This window comes from Eptesicus fuscus, chromosome 1 (assembly GCF_027574615.1).
Source record: "Eptesicus fuscus isolate TK198812 chromosome 1, DD_ASM_mEF_20220401, whole genome shotgun sequence".
In the NCBI taxonomy this organism is placed as follows: domain Eukaryota; kingdom Metazoa; phylum Chordata; class Mammalia; order Chiroptera; family Vespertilionidae; genus Eptesicus; species Eptesicus fuscus.
Window position 1 is genome coordinate 21,511,465 of NC_072473.1, and position 15,380 is coordinate 21,526,844.

The following is a 15,380-nucleotide window of genomic DNA, read 5'->3' on the forward strand; positions in this document are numbered from 1 at the left end:
CATCATATTGGAGCTCTAGGAACTTAATTGTACTGCGTTAAGATTCAGGCACAGTTCAATGAAATGACTGGCATTCCTCTCCCTGAATTATTTCAAGAATCAAATTATAAAGTATAAACCTAATGATGTCAGCCAAGTTCATCTCTACAGATAAAGTATCATCTTTCTTTAAGTCTCAAATATAAGTGGCTAAGTACAAATGTAAAATTGGCTTATATGTTTTAATGGAAAACTTTCATGGCAGATATAAATGTGCCCATTCAAACATTTTTGAGTCCCTGTTACATCCTAGGTAGTACATACACAAAGTATAATCTTGCTTTCTTCTTTTCTAAAAGATTTTCTCAGTAAGTAAAAAAGATCCTTTGGGTTTAACTAACTGCCTTTTAAAAATAAAAATCAGATTTATCCCAGATACGCATGAGTACAGGTAAATCAACACACTGAAAATGCTTAAACCCTAATATTTTTTATGTCACATTACACTGGAAGAGTTAAAACAGCTAGATTTTAAATATCTAAAAAAAGTCATAAAAATTTAAAACAAGTAAGATTAGTTTATTTATTCAAATATTTATTAAAGGCCAACTACATGCCAGGCAGTGTTCTGAGTGTTGGAGTTATAGCAATAAACAACCCAAAAAAGTCCTGTTTTCATGGAACTTATATTCTTATGTTGGCACACAGACTAAACAAATACACAAGCAAATTACATAGGTATGCCAGGTGATGGTAAACAGAAGAGAGGGTTAATGAGGAATAATTTTCAGAAAGGGGAGTCTTAGAAGCCCTCATTGAGAAGGTACAGTTGAGCAAAAACCTTAAGGATGTGAGGGTGTGAAGTAGGTAGGTGAGAGGGAAGAACACATCAGACAGAGGAAATAGCAAATGCCTGCTCAAAAGTATACTGCTAATGGTCAAGGGACTTCAAACTTAGCCAATTGCAATTCTTTAGAATTAACACTCCAGTTTCATTCTACTCCAAGGTGATTCCCACAAACATGCATAAAACTCCTTTTTTGATTATTAGCTATAACTGTCATGGCTTGTTTGAAGTTGGCCCAAAAATGACTGAAACATTTTTAAATGAGTATTTCAAAATAAGGAAAGACATAATCAAAGTTAAAATATACCCTGATATAACATAATGTGATAGACACTGAGGAAGTAGAGAAAAAATAGGTGAAATGACTCAAAGTTAATCTGGGGAAAAAAGAAATGGAATGGTTTGCTCTGGGCAAGATCTCTTTTAAAGTCTTCTGAAACTCAGCAAGATGTTAGGCTTTCTTGAAAGGATGACATCCCATCTGACTCACTTCCCTTCCCTCAATTCAAATGATGATTTTCCTACTTGCTTAAGAAGTGACTTTAGCCAGAACCTATGCAGAAAAGACCTAAGAAACCTTATTCCTGTAATTTTGCTTACACCTAAGCAAAACATTTTCTCTTTATACAAAAGGGAACTATGTACTAGAAAATTATTTTCTCTTAAAAAGGGGTCTGTGTATTAGCAACTATGCCCATCATTACTTTTCTTTGGATTACTTAAATCACATATAATGTTTTTAACCAAATTTCCAGCTTGATGTGTGATTACTTCATGACATATTTTTTCTGCTTTCCTCCAGTTTTTCAGAAGAAAAAAAATGATTTATCCAGTACTTGATATTAGCTTCAATTACTTTTTAAAAATTATATTTGGGGTAGATGGTTTCAATTTTACATTATAAGGCTGTATATAAGTTCTTTAATTATGGTATACAATGATAATAGTGATTATTAGCCGGTCAGTGTTCAATGGTGGTGAAAAATATTAAAATTAGTAGCTAATATTCTTTTATCTCATTGTGGTTACAAATTGCATTTCCCTGATGATTAGTGATCTTAAGCACCTTTTCATGTACCTGCTGGCCATCTGTGCTGCTTCTTTGGAAAAATGTCTATTCAGATCTTGTGCTCATTTTTGAATCAGATTTTTTTCTATTGAGTTGTATGAGTTCTTTATATATTTTGGTTATTAACCCCTTATCAGATATATGATTTGCAAATACTTTGTCCCATCCCATATGTTGCCTTTTTATTTGGTTGATGGTTTCCTTTGCTGTAACAGGGCATTTTATTTGACGTAGTCACACTTATTATTGCGTTTCTTGCCTTTGCTTTTGCTGCCAACTCCAAAAATTTCATCACCAAGACTGATATCAAGGAGCTTACTGCCTATCTTTTCTCCCAGGGGTTTTATGGTTTCAAGTCTTATGTTCAAGCCCTTAATCCATTTGTGATTTTTCGGTATAAGATAGTGGTCTTCTTTTGCATGTGGATATCCAGTGTTCCCAACACCACTGACTGATGAGACTATCCTTTTCCCATTGTCTGTTGTTGGCTCCTTTGTTGTAAATAAATTGACTATATATGCATGGATTTATTTCTGGGCTGTATTCTGTCCTGCTGATCTATGAGTCTATTTTTAGGCTAATACTATATTATTTTGACTGCGATGGCTTTGTCATATAGTTTGAACTGAGGAAGTATGATGCCTCCTGCTTTGGTCTTCTTTCTCAAGATTTCTTTGGCTATTCGGGATCTTTTGTGGTCATGTTTGAAGGCAGTAAAAAATTGGGTTGCAGAGGAAAGTGGATTTTGAATACCATGCTAAGGAGTATGAACTTTATTCTATAGGCAAACAGGAGTCACAAACATATTTAAGGAGAAGAATAATATACAATCTGAATGTTAGGAGAGAAACTGAAAACATCTGGAAGATGGCTTGAAAAGGGAGAGGGACCAAAAAAAAAAAAGAAAAGAAAAGAAAAGAAAAGAAAGAAACCAATTAGGAGAGTACTCATATTGTCTGTTCAGCTGATCAGATGATGAAGGCTAAATTTGGGCAGAAATACTGAATTGAAGAGTTCTGCTCATTTTAAGAGAGGTAAAAACAGATTGACCATGATGATTTGATTGATGATGGTAGGACTTGGCTAAAGAAATTAAGGAAAGGGTTGATTTTAGAAGTGATGGATATGTTTAGTGCCTGCTTGTGGTGATCATATCATGGGATGTACACATATGTCCAAGCTCATCCAAATGTATATATTAAATGTATGGAATTTTTGTATATCAATTATACTTCAAGGAAGCTAAAAAGTAAAAGAAAGTAGATAAAGGGACAAAGTGTGGAAAATGACTGCCTTTGTGTAGTTTGGAAAATTGGAAGAAATGTTCTGGAAGTTGACCGGGATTTCAGATTGGGTTATATTTTTATCCAGAAGACACTCAGTAGAGAGATTTAGGACTTATGGTTATCAACATGGCAGAAGCCAAGGAATGGAAGTAGTGCCAAGAAAGAGTAAAGGAGATGGAGAGAGAATGTTAGGAAAGCCTTCAGGTGATGAGCTGAGAAAGATACAACATCACCTATGTGGTAATTGCTTATAAAATATTTAACTTTAATCCTATCATGAGTAAACAAGCAGATAGATGCAAATTGAGGAACATTCTACAGATCAACTGGCTTGACCTCTTCTAAAATGCCACTGTCATGTGGAGAGGCTGGGGAAGAATTCTAGATTAAAGGAGGCTAAAAAGACGTGTTAACTAGATGCACAGCATGACCTTGATTGGATGCTGAATGAAAAAAAAATAAAGCAAAATGCTATACAGAATATTATTGGCAGAACTGGAGCTATCTGAATTTTAAATTATATATTAGGTAATAGTATTGTATCAGTGTTAATTTCCTGAGTGTGGTAATTCTATTGTAGTTATGAATGCAAAGATCTTTCACCTTGGAAGATGCATGTTGAAGGATTTAGGAGTGAAGTGTCATTATGTATGAAACATAATCATTAAGTGGGCTAGTGAAATGAGAAACAAATCAATAAACTCTACACATGCATAAAATATGCACATAAAATATAAATACATATAAACAGTAAATGTAAAGATGTTAACATATAGATATACAAAATAGATGTAACTATAAATAAATAAAGCAAATGTGGCCAAAACATTGCATTAACTACAATTCTGCCATAAGTTTGAAATTGTTCTAAATCAGAAGCTAAGGAGTCATTAGACATAAGGAGTCGTTAGGAAGTCATAGGCTCCTGTGTGTGTAGCTCATGAAAGCCAAGAGAACATAACTGTGAATTTCCATTTCTTTGTCTGTCTTTTCCAATAGAATGTAAGCTTTATTAGGATACTCTTCCAGTAAACACACATATAGTACACAGAGACTTATCAGTGATAAGTATTTCATGCTTTGAGGAAGCACTTTACTCATTACATAGATCACCTACTATGAATTCACCCATATTCCACTTTAAAAAGGTCATTGGGGTTGTTTATTTAAAGAATGCAACTCTCTATCCAGAATATGGTTCACAGACCTTGGCACATAGACCTTCAAAGTATGAGGACACCCATAGCATTTGTTTAAATACCTGTGGGCATCCTTCAAGAAGACGGTTGGGGTTTTTCTCTTCTTAAATGAAGTTGCCTTATACATTTAAAAAAAATCTCCTTTGAATTCAGTCTTTTCTTTCAGAGGACACACTTAACAACAGAGCCTACCCATTGTATATTGGCAAATTATCTCAGCCTATCCCAGCCCCCAGAATATAGCAGTTTTGCCCTTGCATTCAAGTTCTGCCACAATATTCTTGGCTCCACAAATCATCAGGACCAGGGCCTGATGTGCACTTTACCTTGGGTGCTTTCATGGGCACGCTGCCTCTTTGCCGGTGTTGACATGCCTAAATAATTAATGCTTCTAAGCACCCAGGGCTCTGAGTCTCACGGCTAACATATGTGACTCAGTTTCACACGTTTTGCTTACTTCAAAAAAGGGGAAAACCCTGCAGTAGGAAATAACAACAGTGGTCCTAAAACTTGTATTTGGAATTTATGGAGTTTTCAAAGGCACACAATATCTTTTCGTATACTGAGTGATCTTTTACAGTCCCGACAATCTGCTAGCTATCTTCAGATCTCATGTGGAGACAACAAATCTAATGCACAGATTGCCCTAAATTACTAAAGGTGTGGGAAAGCCAGGAAAACAACGTCAAACATTTTCTCTTCCTTCACAATGCTTTGCCCAGAGATGATATTAGATAATGTAGCCAACGATTTGAACCTCTCAGCAAGGAGTTCACCCTTTCCAGACCTTAAGAAATAACAAAATCCAGGAGTACCTAAGACAGACACTTACCCATGGATTCTGAAGTCTGACTGCCAACCACACGGAGCAGCATAGGTTGACTGCTATCTGACCTCTGAAGAGAGGTAGAAGGTGAGGAGACAGTTGTTCCATTCACCTTGGCCTCTGCTTGGGGCTAATGCATCCAAAGGAAAACAGTATTATTTTTCATAGTAAACACTCAGATATATAACTATAAAACCATTATAGACATTTATTACTCAGAAATGACGACCTTTCCTACTTAGAAACCTCCTAAAGATTGTTAAATTTGGGAAATTTCACTATTGATGAGCTCCATGGATATTGTTTTTGTGCCTGAGTTGTGCCCCCTTATATGTTTGAGAAAAAAAAATCACAGCTACAGTGAAAAAGGATATATAAAATTCATTAGACTAAATAATTAAAATATTTAGAAGGTCATGGGAGAATGGTGAAACCACGTGGGGCCACAAAAAATGTAGTGGAGAATTCATATTTTTGTGAAGTAAGATGGAGAAAACATATCCTAAAAGGTAACATTCTCAGCAAGCCAGGACCACGTGCAGGTAGGGCCTACTACAATGCAGTATCTTACTAGGTTTTCAATGGAGGCTTAACAATTATATTTTAGAAAATATAAGAAAAAACCCCAAAGGTATACCAGAAATTACAGTAATACTAATTGTTAAAAAGAGAGTTCCATTTTAAGAGGTAACATTTTCACTTTTAGAAAACTAGTGGAAACCTTTCGGTACTTCTTTTTTTTTTTTTTTTAAATATATTTTATTGATTTTTTACAGAGAGGAAGGGAGAGGGATAGAGAGTTAGAAACATCGATGGGAGAGAAACATCCATCAGCTGCCTTCTGCACGCCCCCTACTGGGGATGTGCCTGCAACACAGGTACATGCCCTTGACCGGAATCGAACCTGGGACCCCTCAGTCCGCAGGCCGACGCTCTATCCACTGAGCCACACCGGTCAGGGCTCGGTACTTTTTTTAAAGATGAAGTTTAAATCATTCCAATAAGAACATTTTTTTGTAGGAAACAATCTTGAACAAATATTAACAAACACACTAGTTTTCCTCCTCACGTCCCTTGATATCTAGCACATTGCTAGGCACATACGAGGTACTCAACAAATTGATGCCTATTGCACTTCTCAAAAGGCGGTCTGTTTTTTAGTTTTATTGAAGAGAAAGAAAGTACGGTTTTGTAAATGTCCCAAGTTAAAGAGGGGGTCGGGGGACTCACTTGCTCCAGCAGCTGCCTTAGTCTATGCAACTGGGACTCCAGCTGTTTATTGTGGTCTTCCAGGATTTGCATCCTGGCTTCCAGGCGGCCTTTGTGTTGACGAAGTAGCTTGGCCTCAGCAATGAGCTCAGCATCCCGGGGACTCTGAGGAGAGGTGGGCATCATTTCAGGAGGAGACGGCAGTGGGGACAGGCCTTTGTGTTCATGCTGCTGCTTCAGGCGATCATATTCTGCTTGCAGATTCCTGTTGGCACCAAAGAAGTAAAAAAAAAAAAAAAAAAAAGAAAGAAAAGAAAGAAAAAGAAAAGGAAAGGAAAAAAAAGTAAGTTCAGTATCATCACCAGATTTCATATAAAATGGCAGAGATGCACCTGACCACCACCAAACACAAGAGCAAGCAGAAGAGGGGGGCACTTAATGAATGGATTTTTATGATGACGATCTTATAGTAATGCTAAAAAATAAAAATAAAATCAGAAGCATCTGACAGGTGTGTGAGGCGAGGTGCTTTTCAACCTTTCATTTTATACAAAAAGCCTCATGAATGCTATGTTCAGACAAGTCAGCAGCAAAAAAATTTAACCATTTTGTAAATACTTCTCTATAATGTCATAAGATTACAACTTTTATACCTCTATCAACACGGTGGTTTGCTGATAAAAAACCATCAGCTATTTCAACAGCAATGTATAAGAACATACTAAGAATGTACCCATGTACCCAACACACTGCTTTAATACATATAACATTTGCCCTATTGTTTTCAAATCATATTTGAAGCAATAAAATATGATAGTTAAAGCTGAAGCTCCCCGACATGCCCTGGTCAATACCATATCAGTCCCTCCTCACCATCGCCCCCAAGGAGATAATGCCATCCTGAATTCCGTGTCCATCATTACCACAATCATATCCACAAATACTAGGATGAACTTAACAAAGAGGCTGATATTCGGCCGTTTTTTTTTTTTTTTTTGTTTTGTTTTTTACCTACAAAAATGGCCATTTCATGTAATTCAATCCAATAGCATTATTTTTCACGTTTTTAAACTTTCTATTTAAGAACTTAATGTTTAAGAATGTACATACCATTCTAAGAGTTACTTTTTGCCTTCAACACTGTTTTGGTGGGTTATCCATGTTGATACATAATAGTTTGCGATTTTAAGTGCTGTAAGGGATTATTCTGCTGCTTTAATATGCCAAAAACACTCTCCTGTCAATGGGCATTTAAATTTCCAACTTTTCACAGTTACAATGATGCAATGAACTTCCTTCTATCTGTCTCCTTGGGTACCTGTTTAAGAGATTCCTTACAGAACATAGCTAGGTGTGGAATTTTGGGGTTCCAGCAACATTTACATTGCTACATATTACCAAATTGCTCTCCTAAGTGGTTTTACCAATTTACTCTCTTACCAGTAGTGAATGAGATTTTTCATTAAACCACATCTTCATCAAAGACTTGGGGTTATCAAACACTTAAGCATTGGCCAATTTGATGGGTGCATTTTAATTTGTACATCCTTGATTACTGGTGAGGTTGAACTTCTTTTGTGTTAATTGGCTTTTCATGATTTCTTTACCCATTTCCCCTCTGGATTGTCTTTTTCTCATTAAAGTTCTGGTTATATTCTGGATGCTTATTGTTTTGTCAGCTATATGCACAACAAATATCATCTCCTACCCATATCTCTGTATAGCTTATCTTTAACTTTGTTCACGGCATCCTGTTGTCCAAAAAACTTAAATTTTCATATATTACTCCATTTTCTGCTTTTTATGTTTTGCTTAAGAAAATCTTCCTTGTACTGACATAAAGTTTCACATTTTGTTCTTCACATTTAGGACTTTACACAGAATCTTTTGTGCTTGGTGTAAACATACAATCTACTTTTACTTCCCCCCATAGATAACTTATTAAGCCAACCCCATTCATTATATATATTTTCCCCCCAGTGATTTCTAAGGGTACCGCGGCAATTCATCAAGAGTCCATAAACACACAGTGTGCATTTGAGCTCTCTATTCCATTTTGTTGGTTTCTTTGTATGTCTCCGCCCCATGCAGGTGCCACACCGCAGCTTCAAATAAGTTGGTGTGTGGTAGACCCTCCCATTCCCATTGTTCTGCCTTAAAATGGTCTCTGCTTTTCTCACCCCTTTGATCTTCCCTATGATTTTAGTGTCACCTTTACATATCAAAATTCTTGGTGAAATGTGGGGTTTGAATTACACTGAATTTATCGATTAAACTGGGAAGAACAGACTTCATGTTTTTGAGTCTTCATATCCAGGAATGTGGTGAAGCTCTTCACTTCTAGTCTCATTTCACATTCATTAATAACATGGTGTAATTCACTGTGCCTTTTCCTCTAGCTTTTCAGGTTGAATGCTTAAATCATTTATTTTTATTTTCATGCTTTTTAATAAATATATTCAGGACTACAGATTTCCTTCTTGCTTTAGAATTGCTGGAAATACAATTCCCATTGATGACACTTCTGCTATTTGATACCTGGTGGCTGATTAGAACTCTTTGATACCTTTTTTCAAGTTACGATAAATACCAAAATAAGAGGACAGATTTCTGTTGTTCACAGATGATATTTCATCAGGTGAGAGAACTTCCTATCCACAAATGTGGAGGACCTATATCTATGAGAAAAGATATGAGATGCAAGTGAGGTGAGAAGTTTTTCCATTGTCCCACTGGAGAAAGTAAGATAATCTCATGATCATGTTTCCTGTTAGGAAAGTATTTCCTGTTGTTCAGTTAGGAAGAATGGCATGTTTTCCAAAATGCTTAGTTTCAAAATGATGTATCTTCACATTAAAGAAGAAATAAAATCCAATCTATTCTTTTTTTTAAGCTCTACCCTATAGCTAACATTATAAGTTTTCTAGGAATTTAAAGTTATGTAGGAAACCAATATATGACTTTTTCATCTACAGGAATATAATCTCCTATCTGTCTTGATTGAAATCCCATCAGTTCTCAATCTTCAAGGACAGTTGTGTATGCAGTTTGTTTTGTAGCAAACTGCTTTGACAAAGCAGTAATAAGTAGAGATTTATCAAAATAAATCTTCAGTCAGATTCTGCATATAGGTCCTCTGGGTGTGAACCAAGGTATGCAGTTGTCCACTGACAATCACCTAAATGTTTCTGTGAACTTGAAGCAGCATTCAATGTTCATAAGGTTTCACTTGATAGGAATTATCTTCTATTTTTCCCCCTTGCAGTATTCACTAAAAGAAATTCACCTTCATTGAAATGTTCCAACTAGTAATACCTTCTTACGTAATATCCTATTCAGGATTCTTCTTTCTACTCTATTGGGTCATCCACAATGTTATTTTTGAAAACATTGTGATACTACCCTGAAGACCATGTCTAAAAACAAATTATTACTATCTTGCCACCTACTTTTCACAAAGGTAATGGAATTTTTTAGAGAAGTCTTCCTTGATATCTTGATCCTCTGGGTCTAGTTGTCTACAGATTCTCCTTTAATGGGTTATTTATAAGTGCCTTTGTTCAGAAAACATGGTTTAGTATATACAACACATTACATTTCAGTTTTTATGTTTTCCAGTGAAAAAGAGAAAAGGTCATTTGAATCAGCCAGGGCCTCCCAAAGCTGAGCTGTGAAGAATACCAATTGCTCCTAAGTAGAGCCTTTCTTGCCTTCCCAGATGTTTGAAATTTCTCTCGGGAGACCATTTCCTTAAAAACTCACATCCTTCTTCAGTTCTGGAAGATTTTCAGCTATTACAGCTTCAAACATTGCTTCTCTGCCATTTCATCCATTCTCTTCTGAGACTTCGAATAGGTATATTTTAGAGCCTTGTGGCCAATTCCCCATCTCTTTTAATTGCTCGTTTATTTCTTATCTTTTTCTCTTAGCGCTGTGCACAATAAAGTCCTCAGAATCATCTTTTAATTCTCTTATCTTCTGTGACTGGGTCCACTCTATCCTGTCTATTGGGTTTCGTAGCTTCAGTTGTGATAGTTTTTATTTCCAAAGATGTCTTTTTCAGATCCATCTATTTTTCATCTATTTCTGTGTCTTAGTTTCTTGTTCTTTTTAACAAAGGTGTTTTCTTATTTATGTCTTTGAGCACATCCTAAATGTACTTACAAGCAATACTTGTTGTACCATTCTATCATTTTACTTTCATCTAGGCTTAATTCATCTTTTTTTAAAAATATATTTTATTGATTTTTTACAGAGAGGAAGGGAGAGAGACAGAGAGTCAGAAACATAGATGTGAGAGAAACATCGATCAGCTGCCTCCTGCACAGATGTGCCCGCAACCAAGGTACATGCCCTTGACCGGAATCGAACCTAGGACCTTTCAGGCCGCAGGCTGACGCTCTATCCACTGAGCCAAACCGGTTTCGGCTTAATTCATCTTTTGATGGTCAGTTTGGAGGGACTCTCTCACCTTTTAATGTGTTTTGGATTTTGGTTTGAAGACACATTTTGAAAGAGATGGAGTGTGTTTTCCTCTCCTGCTGGAACTCACCTCTCCCCATCAAGTGGTTTTTTGGCAGTTACCATCTGCCATTCACAGGTCTCTAGCCTGTAAGAACTACTAGATCTTATATTGGTAATCTGTAGCAGTTGCATTGAATGATATGAGTGCAGTTGTTGTGACTTTCATCACCAGGCAGCATGGTTCATGCCCTGGTATTAAGGCTCTGATGCTCTCTTTCCCAAGTGCACTCCCCACCTGTTCCCCAGGCTCCACATTAGGTCCATGGCTGCATATACTAGTAAGCAGTAGTCCCCCGCAGCACTCCAAACTGTTCTTTTTTCAATGTTCTTTCACATATGAGTATGCCTATGTGTGTGCCTTTCCGGGTGTGTTTTTGCGCGGCCCTGATTTCAAATATCTGGCTCTGGGCCCCCACACCTTGTGAGGAAAATTGTAATTCCTGTTAAGACAGCAGGAGCTGAAAGCCCACTACATACCACATACTGCTCACTGTGCCCTGTGTTTGTTTCCATTTCTGATCCAGAGAGATGTTCATCTTATTTTAAAGCCCAGCTATGTCTTTTCCATTTTTGTTTCACTCCATATATTATCTACCACTGGATAAATGGTAGGAGCTGAGGAAGATGCCTTAAAGCAAGAGCTAATGTGATCTTGATCAGAAGCCTACCAGGGCTTGCTGATTTTTCTGCTGAAAGATCAATATTCCCTCAGAATCCATTCAAACCTAAATTCACCAGGACAGGATTAAATGAGCCAAAGGAGTTCCTTTCTCTTAAACAAATATGTAACATACATAAACCTTCTATTAAACTCAGTAACAAATTTGCTTTTGAGGGACTAGTTTTTCCTCCTGAAGCTCTGAGGCAGGACAAGCTGTCATGCCAAAACTCTGAAAAGCCAGAAATAGCTCAAAAGAGGTATCTTGGCCAGAAACCAAGTAAAATACAGTTCTTTGATTTGAGTCTAAATTCTCTTTTAAAGGTATTTACTAATGATTACAAAAATAATCAAGAACAAATGATGTTCAGGGGGTTGCATTAGAGATAACTACTAAATGTTTCCTGATAAACATGATCAGGGTTACAGGACTGTGCTAGGGCATATTTTTTTAAGGGCTGGGAAATTAAGTCATTTAGCCTTTATAAATTAAGGCTTATATTTAAAACACACATGCCAAAACCTTTAAGAGTTATCTGGCCCTAACCAGTTTGGCTCAGTGGATACAGCATCTGTCCATGGACGGAAGGGTCCTGGGTTCAATTCCGGTCAAGGGCACATACCTCGGTTGCAGGCTCCATCTCCCCAGCCCTAGTCAGGGCATGTGCAGGAAGCAACCAACTTGATGTGTCTCTCTCACATTGATGTTTATCTCTCTGTGTCTCTCCCCCTCCCTTCCACTCTCTCTAAATATCAGTGGAAAAATATCTTCGGGTGAGGATAAAAAAAAATCCAAATGCTAGATTGTTTTGGATGCAGTATTTATAAAGTACAGATCATTCCCATAAAAGATCATTGAGATACCACTGTTAAGTTGTTTTAAAGCTTAATCACAAATACAAATTTTACTCATTTTATCAGCTGGCTATCAATTTACATTGTACCAATATATATTTGGCTGTTTTTGAAGTTATACATGTACATCTCACCCCTACTGATTCTCTAATTATTAGAATGTGTATAGAGTAATTTCAATACAGGGAATACATGTCAGTGATCAGACAACGACTCCAGAGGATCTATTTACATTCTTTATTATCTTGTAAATTATATTTCTCTAGTAGCTCCCAAAAGAACACTAATTCAAATTCACTGCACATGGCCCTGTCACCACAATTTCTTCCTGCAGCTAGTCATCCTAAAAAAAAGTCTCCCATCCATTATTAATTTCTTATTCTCCATAGAGCTGAAAACACTCCATCCATTCTACAACTACATAGATGTATCTGATTAATTTTATGTCACCAAGTGTATAAATGTGGTTGTCCAGATACAAAATTACATTTTAAAAAATTTCTAGTCAAGTAAAAATTTTCCTAACCAAGTAATGGATATAAGAGATGAATCAGATTGCTCTTACCTCTACCTGTTGAAAACATGACGTCTCTTGGCCCTTTTGGCAATCACTACTAGCTACATATTAGTTAGGATAAAGAACATTACAGCAATCTTTTTTTGTGTAATCAATTTACAGAGGCCAAGTGTTTTCAAAGTACGTTGTCTACTCTTTAAATGGAACTTTCCTAGTATGTGTAATTATATAGCTGTATAATGGTATTTTGAAATAAAGAATTGAAGGTCACTTTCCACTGATCAATGCCTTTTACACAGTATTATACACTCTGTGTGTGCTTGTGCTTTTATACACTTTAGTCTACTTCATAAAGTGGAAACAACTACAAAGGTCTGCATCTAAAAAGAATAGGCCCTGAGAAATCTAGCTTTACCCTCATACAATATTAAAAGCAGCTAAATCAATCTGGACTCAGGCAAATGTAATACATCTTACAGAAACAATTACAGCAACTGTAAGTCTAGCACATTAGCAATTTCTAAAAAGAAGATGAAGACAAATTTTGCAAGCATGATCTAGCTTAAAAACCGGGAATGGCACATAGACTTTCCATTATAATAAAAATGTTTAAAGCTATACTGTAAAATTTTATCAAATACAAAGTAAAAAGTACCCTCAAACTGGATGGGAAAAGACATCAATGTGCCTTGGCATTACCAGTGTTAATTAAGGAGAGGTGCATAGGGTGGAAAGTTAAAGTATGCATATTTTAGGGCTGCCTTGAGCAAAACAGTAAAAATGTCAGGACTACCCCAGGCTCTTGTTTCTAATCTGTTTCTCTTAAAACTGTCCCTCTTTCATGCACTCAGTGCTCTTAAGTCCAACCTCTTTCCTACTGAAATTTTATCAGCATAAATGTGTTATATAGAAGTTATTTAAACCTTACTGGTATTTTATAATAATACTAGGAGCCTGATGCACGAAGATTTGTGCCCAAATGGGCCTTCCTTCCCCTGGCTGCTGGCACCACCTTTGTTCTGGCCGGAGCCACCTTTCCACTACGGCCCAGAGCGGCCTTTCTGCCTTCCTACGCTGCTCAGAGGCCCAGAGTGGCCGGGGCCCATGTATGCAAATTAACCTGCCATCTTTGTTGGGTTAATTTGCATACTCACTCCTGATTGGCTGGTGGGTGTCGCAAAGATACGGTCAATTAGCATCTTACTCTTTTATTAGGTAGATGTCATTTCTTCCAGTGATATCTGCATTTTAAGAGATATTGAAGCATGTAAAGAAAAATAATAGTTTTTTTTTTACACATTGCATTTTGCATGCCTTTTATCACCATGGCTGAGGGGGGACTTAGAAGAGGGTTTGAGAGCCTGACATTTTGGTCAGAGAGACTTGAATTCACAGATAGTCTCTGCCACTTTCTGAGGCTAGGAAACTGACTTAAGCACTCAGCCCATCAGGAGGATTAATGAGCCAGTATGGTTTGTATTCCATCTGTACAACTCTTAGAACCCCACCCAGCCCATTCTAAGTATTCAATAAATGTTGGCTATTATTATTGTTGTTGTTACTTATTTCTCTCCATATTCTGAACATTTTAGATTTGGCAACTCAGGTGTGCTGAAAAGTTCCTGTTAAAAGAAAGCACTTAGCCCGACTGGTATGGCTCAGTGGTTGAGTGTGGACCTATGAACCAGGAGGTCACGGTTCAATTCCAGGTCAGGGCACGTGCCTGGGTTGCAGGCTCGATCCCCAGTGTGAGGCGTGCAGGAGGCAGCTGATCAATGATTCTCTCTCATCACCGATGTTGCTATCTCTTTCTCCCTCTCTTCCTCTCTGACATCAATAAAAATATTTTTTAAAAAGCACTTAAATTATCTTAAATAAAAGCAATCTACTAAGACTTATTGAGCTTGGCAGAAAATATACATCTAGAGTGCTCAGAAACTGTTTTATCATTCAACATTTGCTCTCTCTCTATATATACTTGAGTTATAGCCCTCTAGTCATTATTAGAGATACCCTTGAACTTGGAAATTATTATATATTTTCCATCATCTGTACAAAATGAAATCACTGGCTTAAGATTACTAGGATCAGATCTAAGATCTGACAAAGTCTGCTGGGTATGTGACAAAATCATCAAATTATGTGTGTAGATTACTGCTGTAATAAATATTTGGACAAGTCTACAGGTTAATGTATCCAGTTGTACTCTGTTTTGGGGATAGGCCCTTGACACATCAATCTGTATCTTGAGTGAGTTCCAAGAGACAGAATCTGACAATGTTAATTAGCTTTAGTTTACCTTCAATGAGAATTTGTGAGATATTTTTCACAAATTCCTGATCAGAGACTAAGACATTTTTGTTTGTAGAATAAATGTATTAATCAAAACTTCAACACAAGAAGAGAAGAAT

The 15,380-nt window shown here is 36.7% G+C and overlaps 1 protein-coding gene across 5 annotated transcripts in view; it reads right to left on the reverse strand.

The window, feature by feature from the left end:
* Positions 1-15,380, reverse strand: part of DMD (dystrophin) — a 1,914,059-nt gene that overhangs the window by 15,865 nt on the left and 1,882,814 nt on the right. For all 5 annotated transcript variants that reach the window (XM_054720874.1, XM_028129748.2, XM_054720891.1 and 2 more), the window contains 2 exons: positions 6,437-6,680; positions 5,213-5,336 (listed from right to left, as the gene is read on the reverse strand). In XM_054720874.1, the coding sequence (XP_054576849.1) occupies positions 5,213-5,336; positions 6,437-6,680 (368 nt within the window). The remainder of the gene's footprint in view (positions 1-5,212; positions 5,337-6,436; positions 6,681-15,380) is intronic.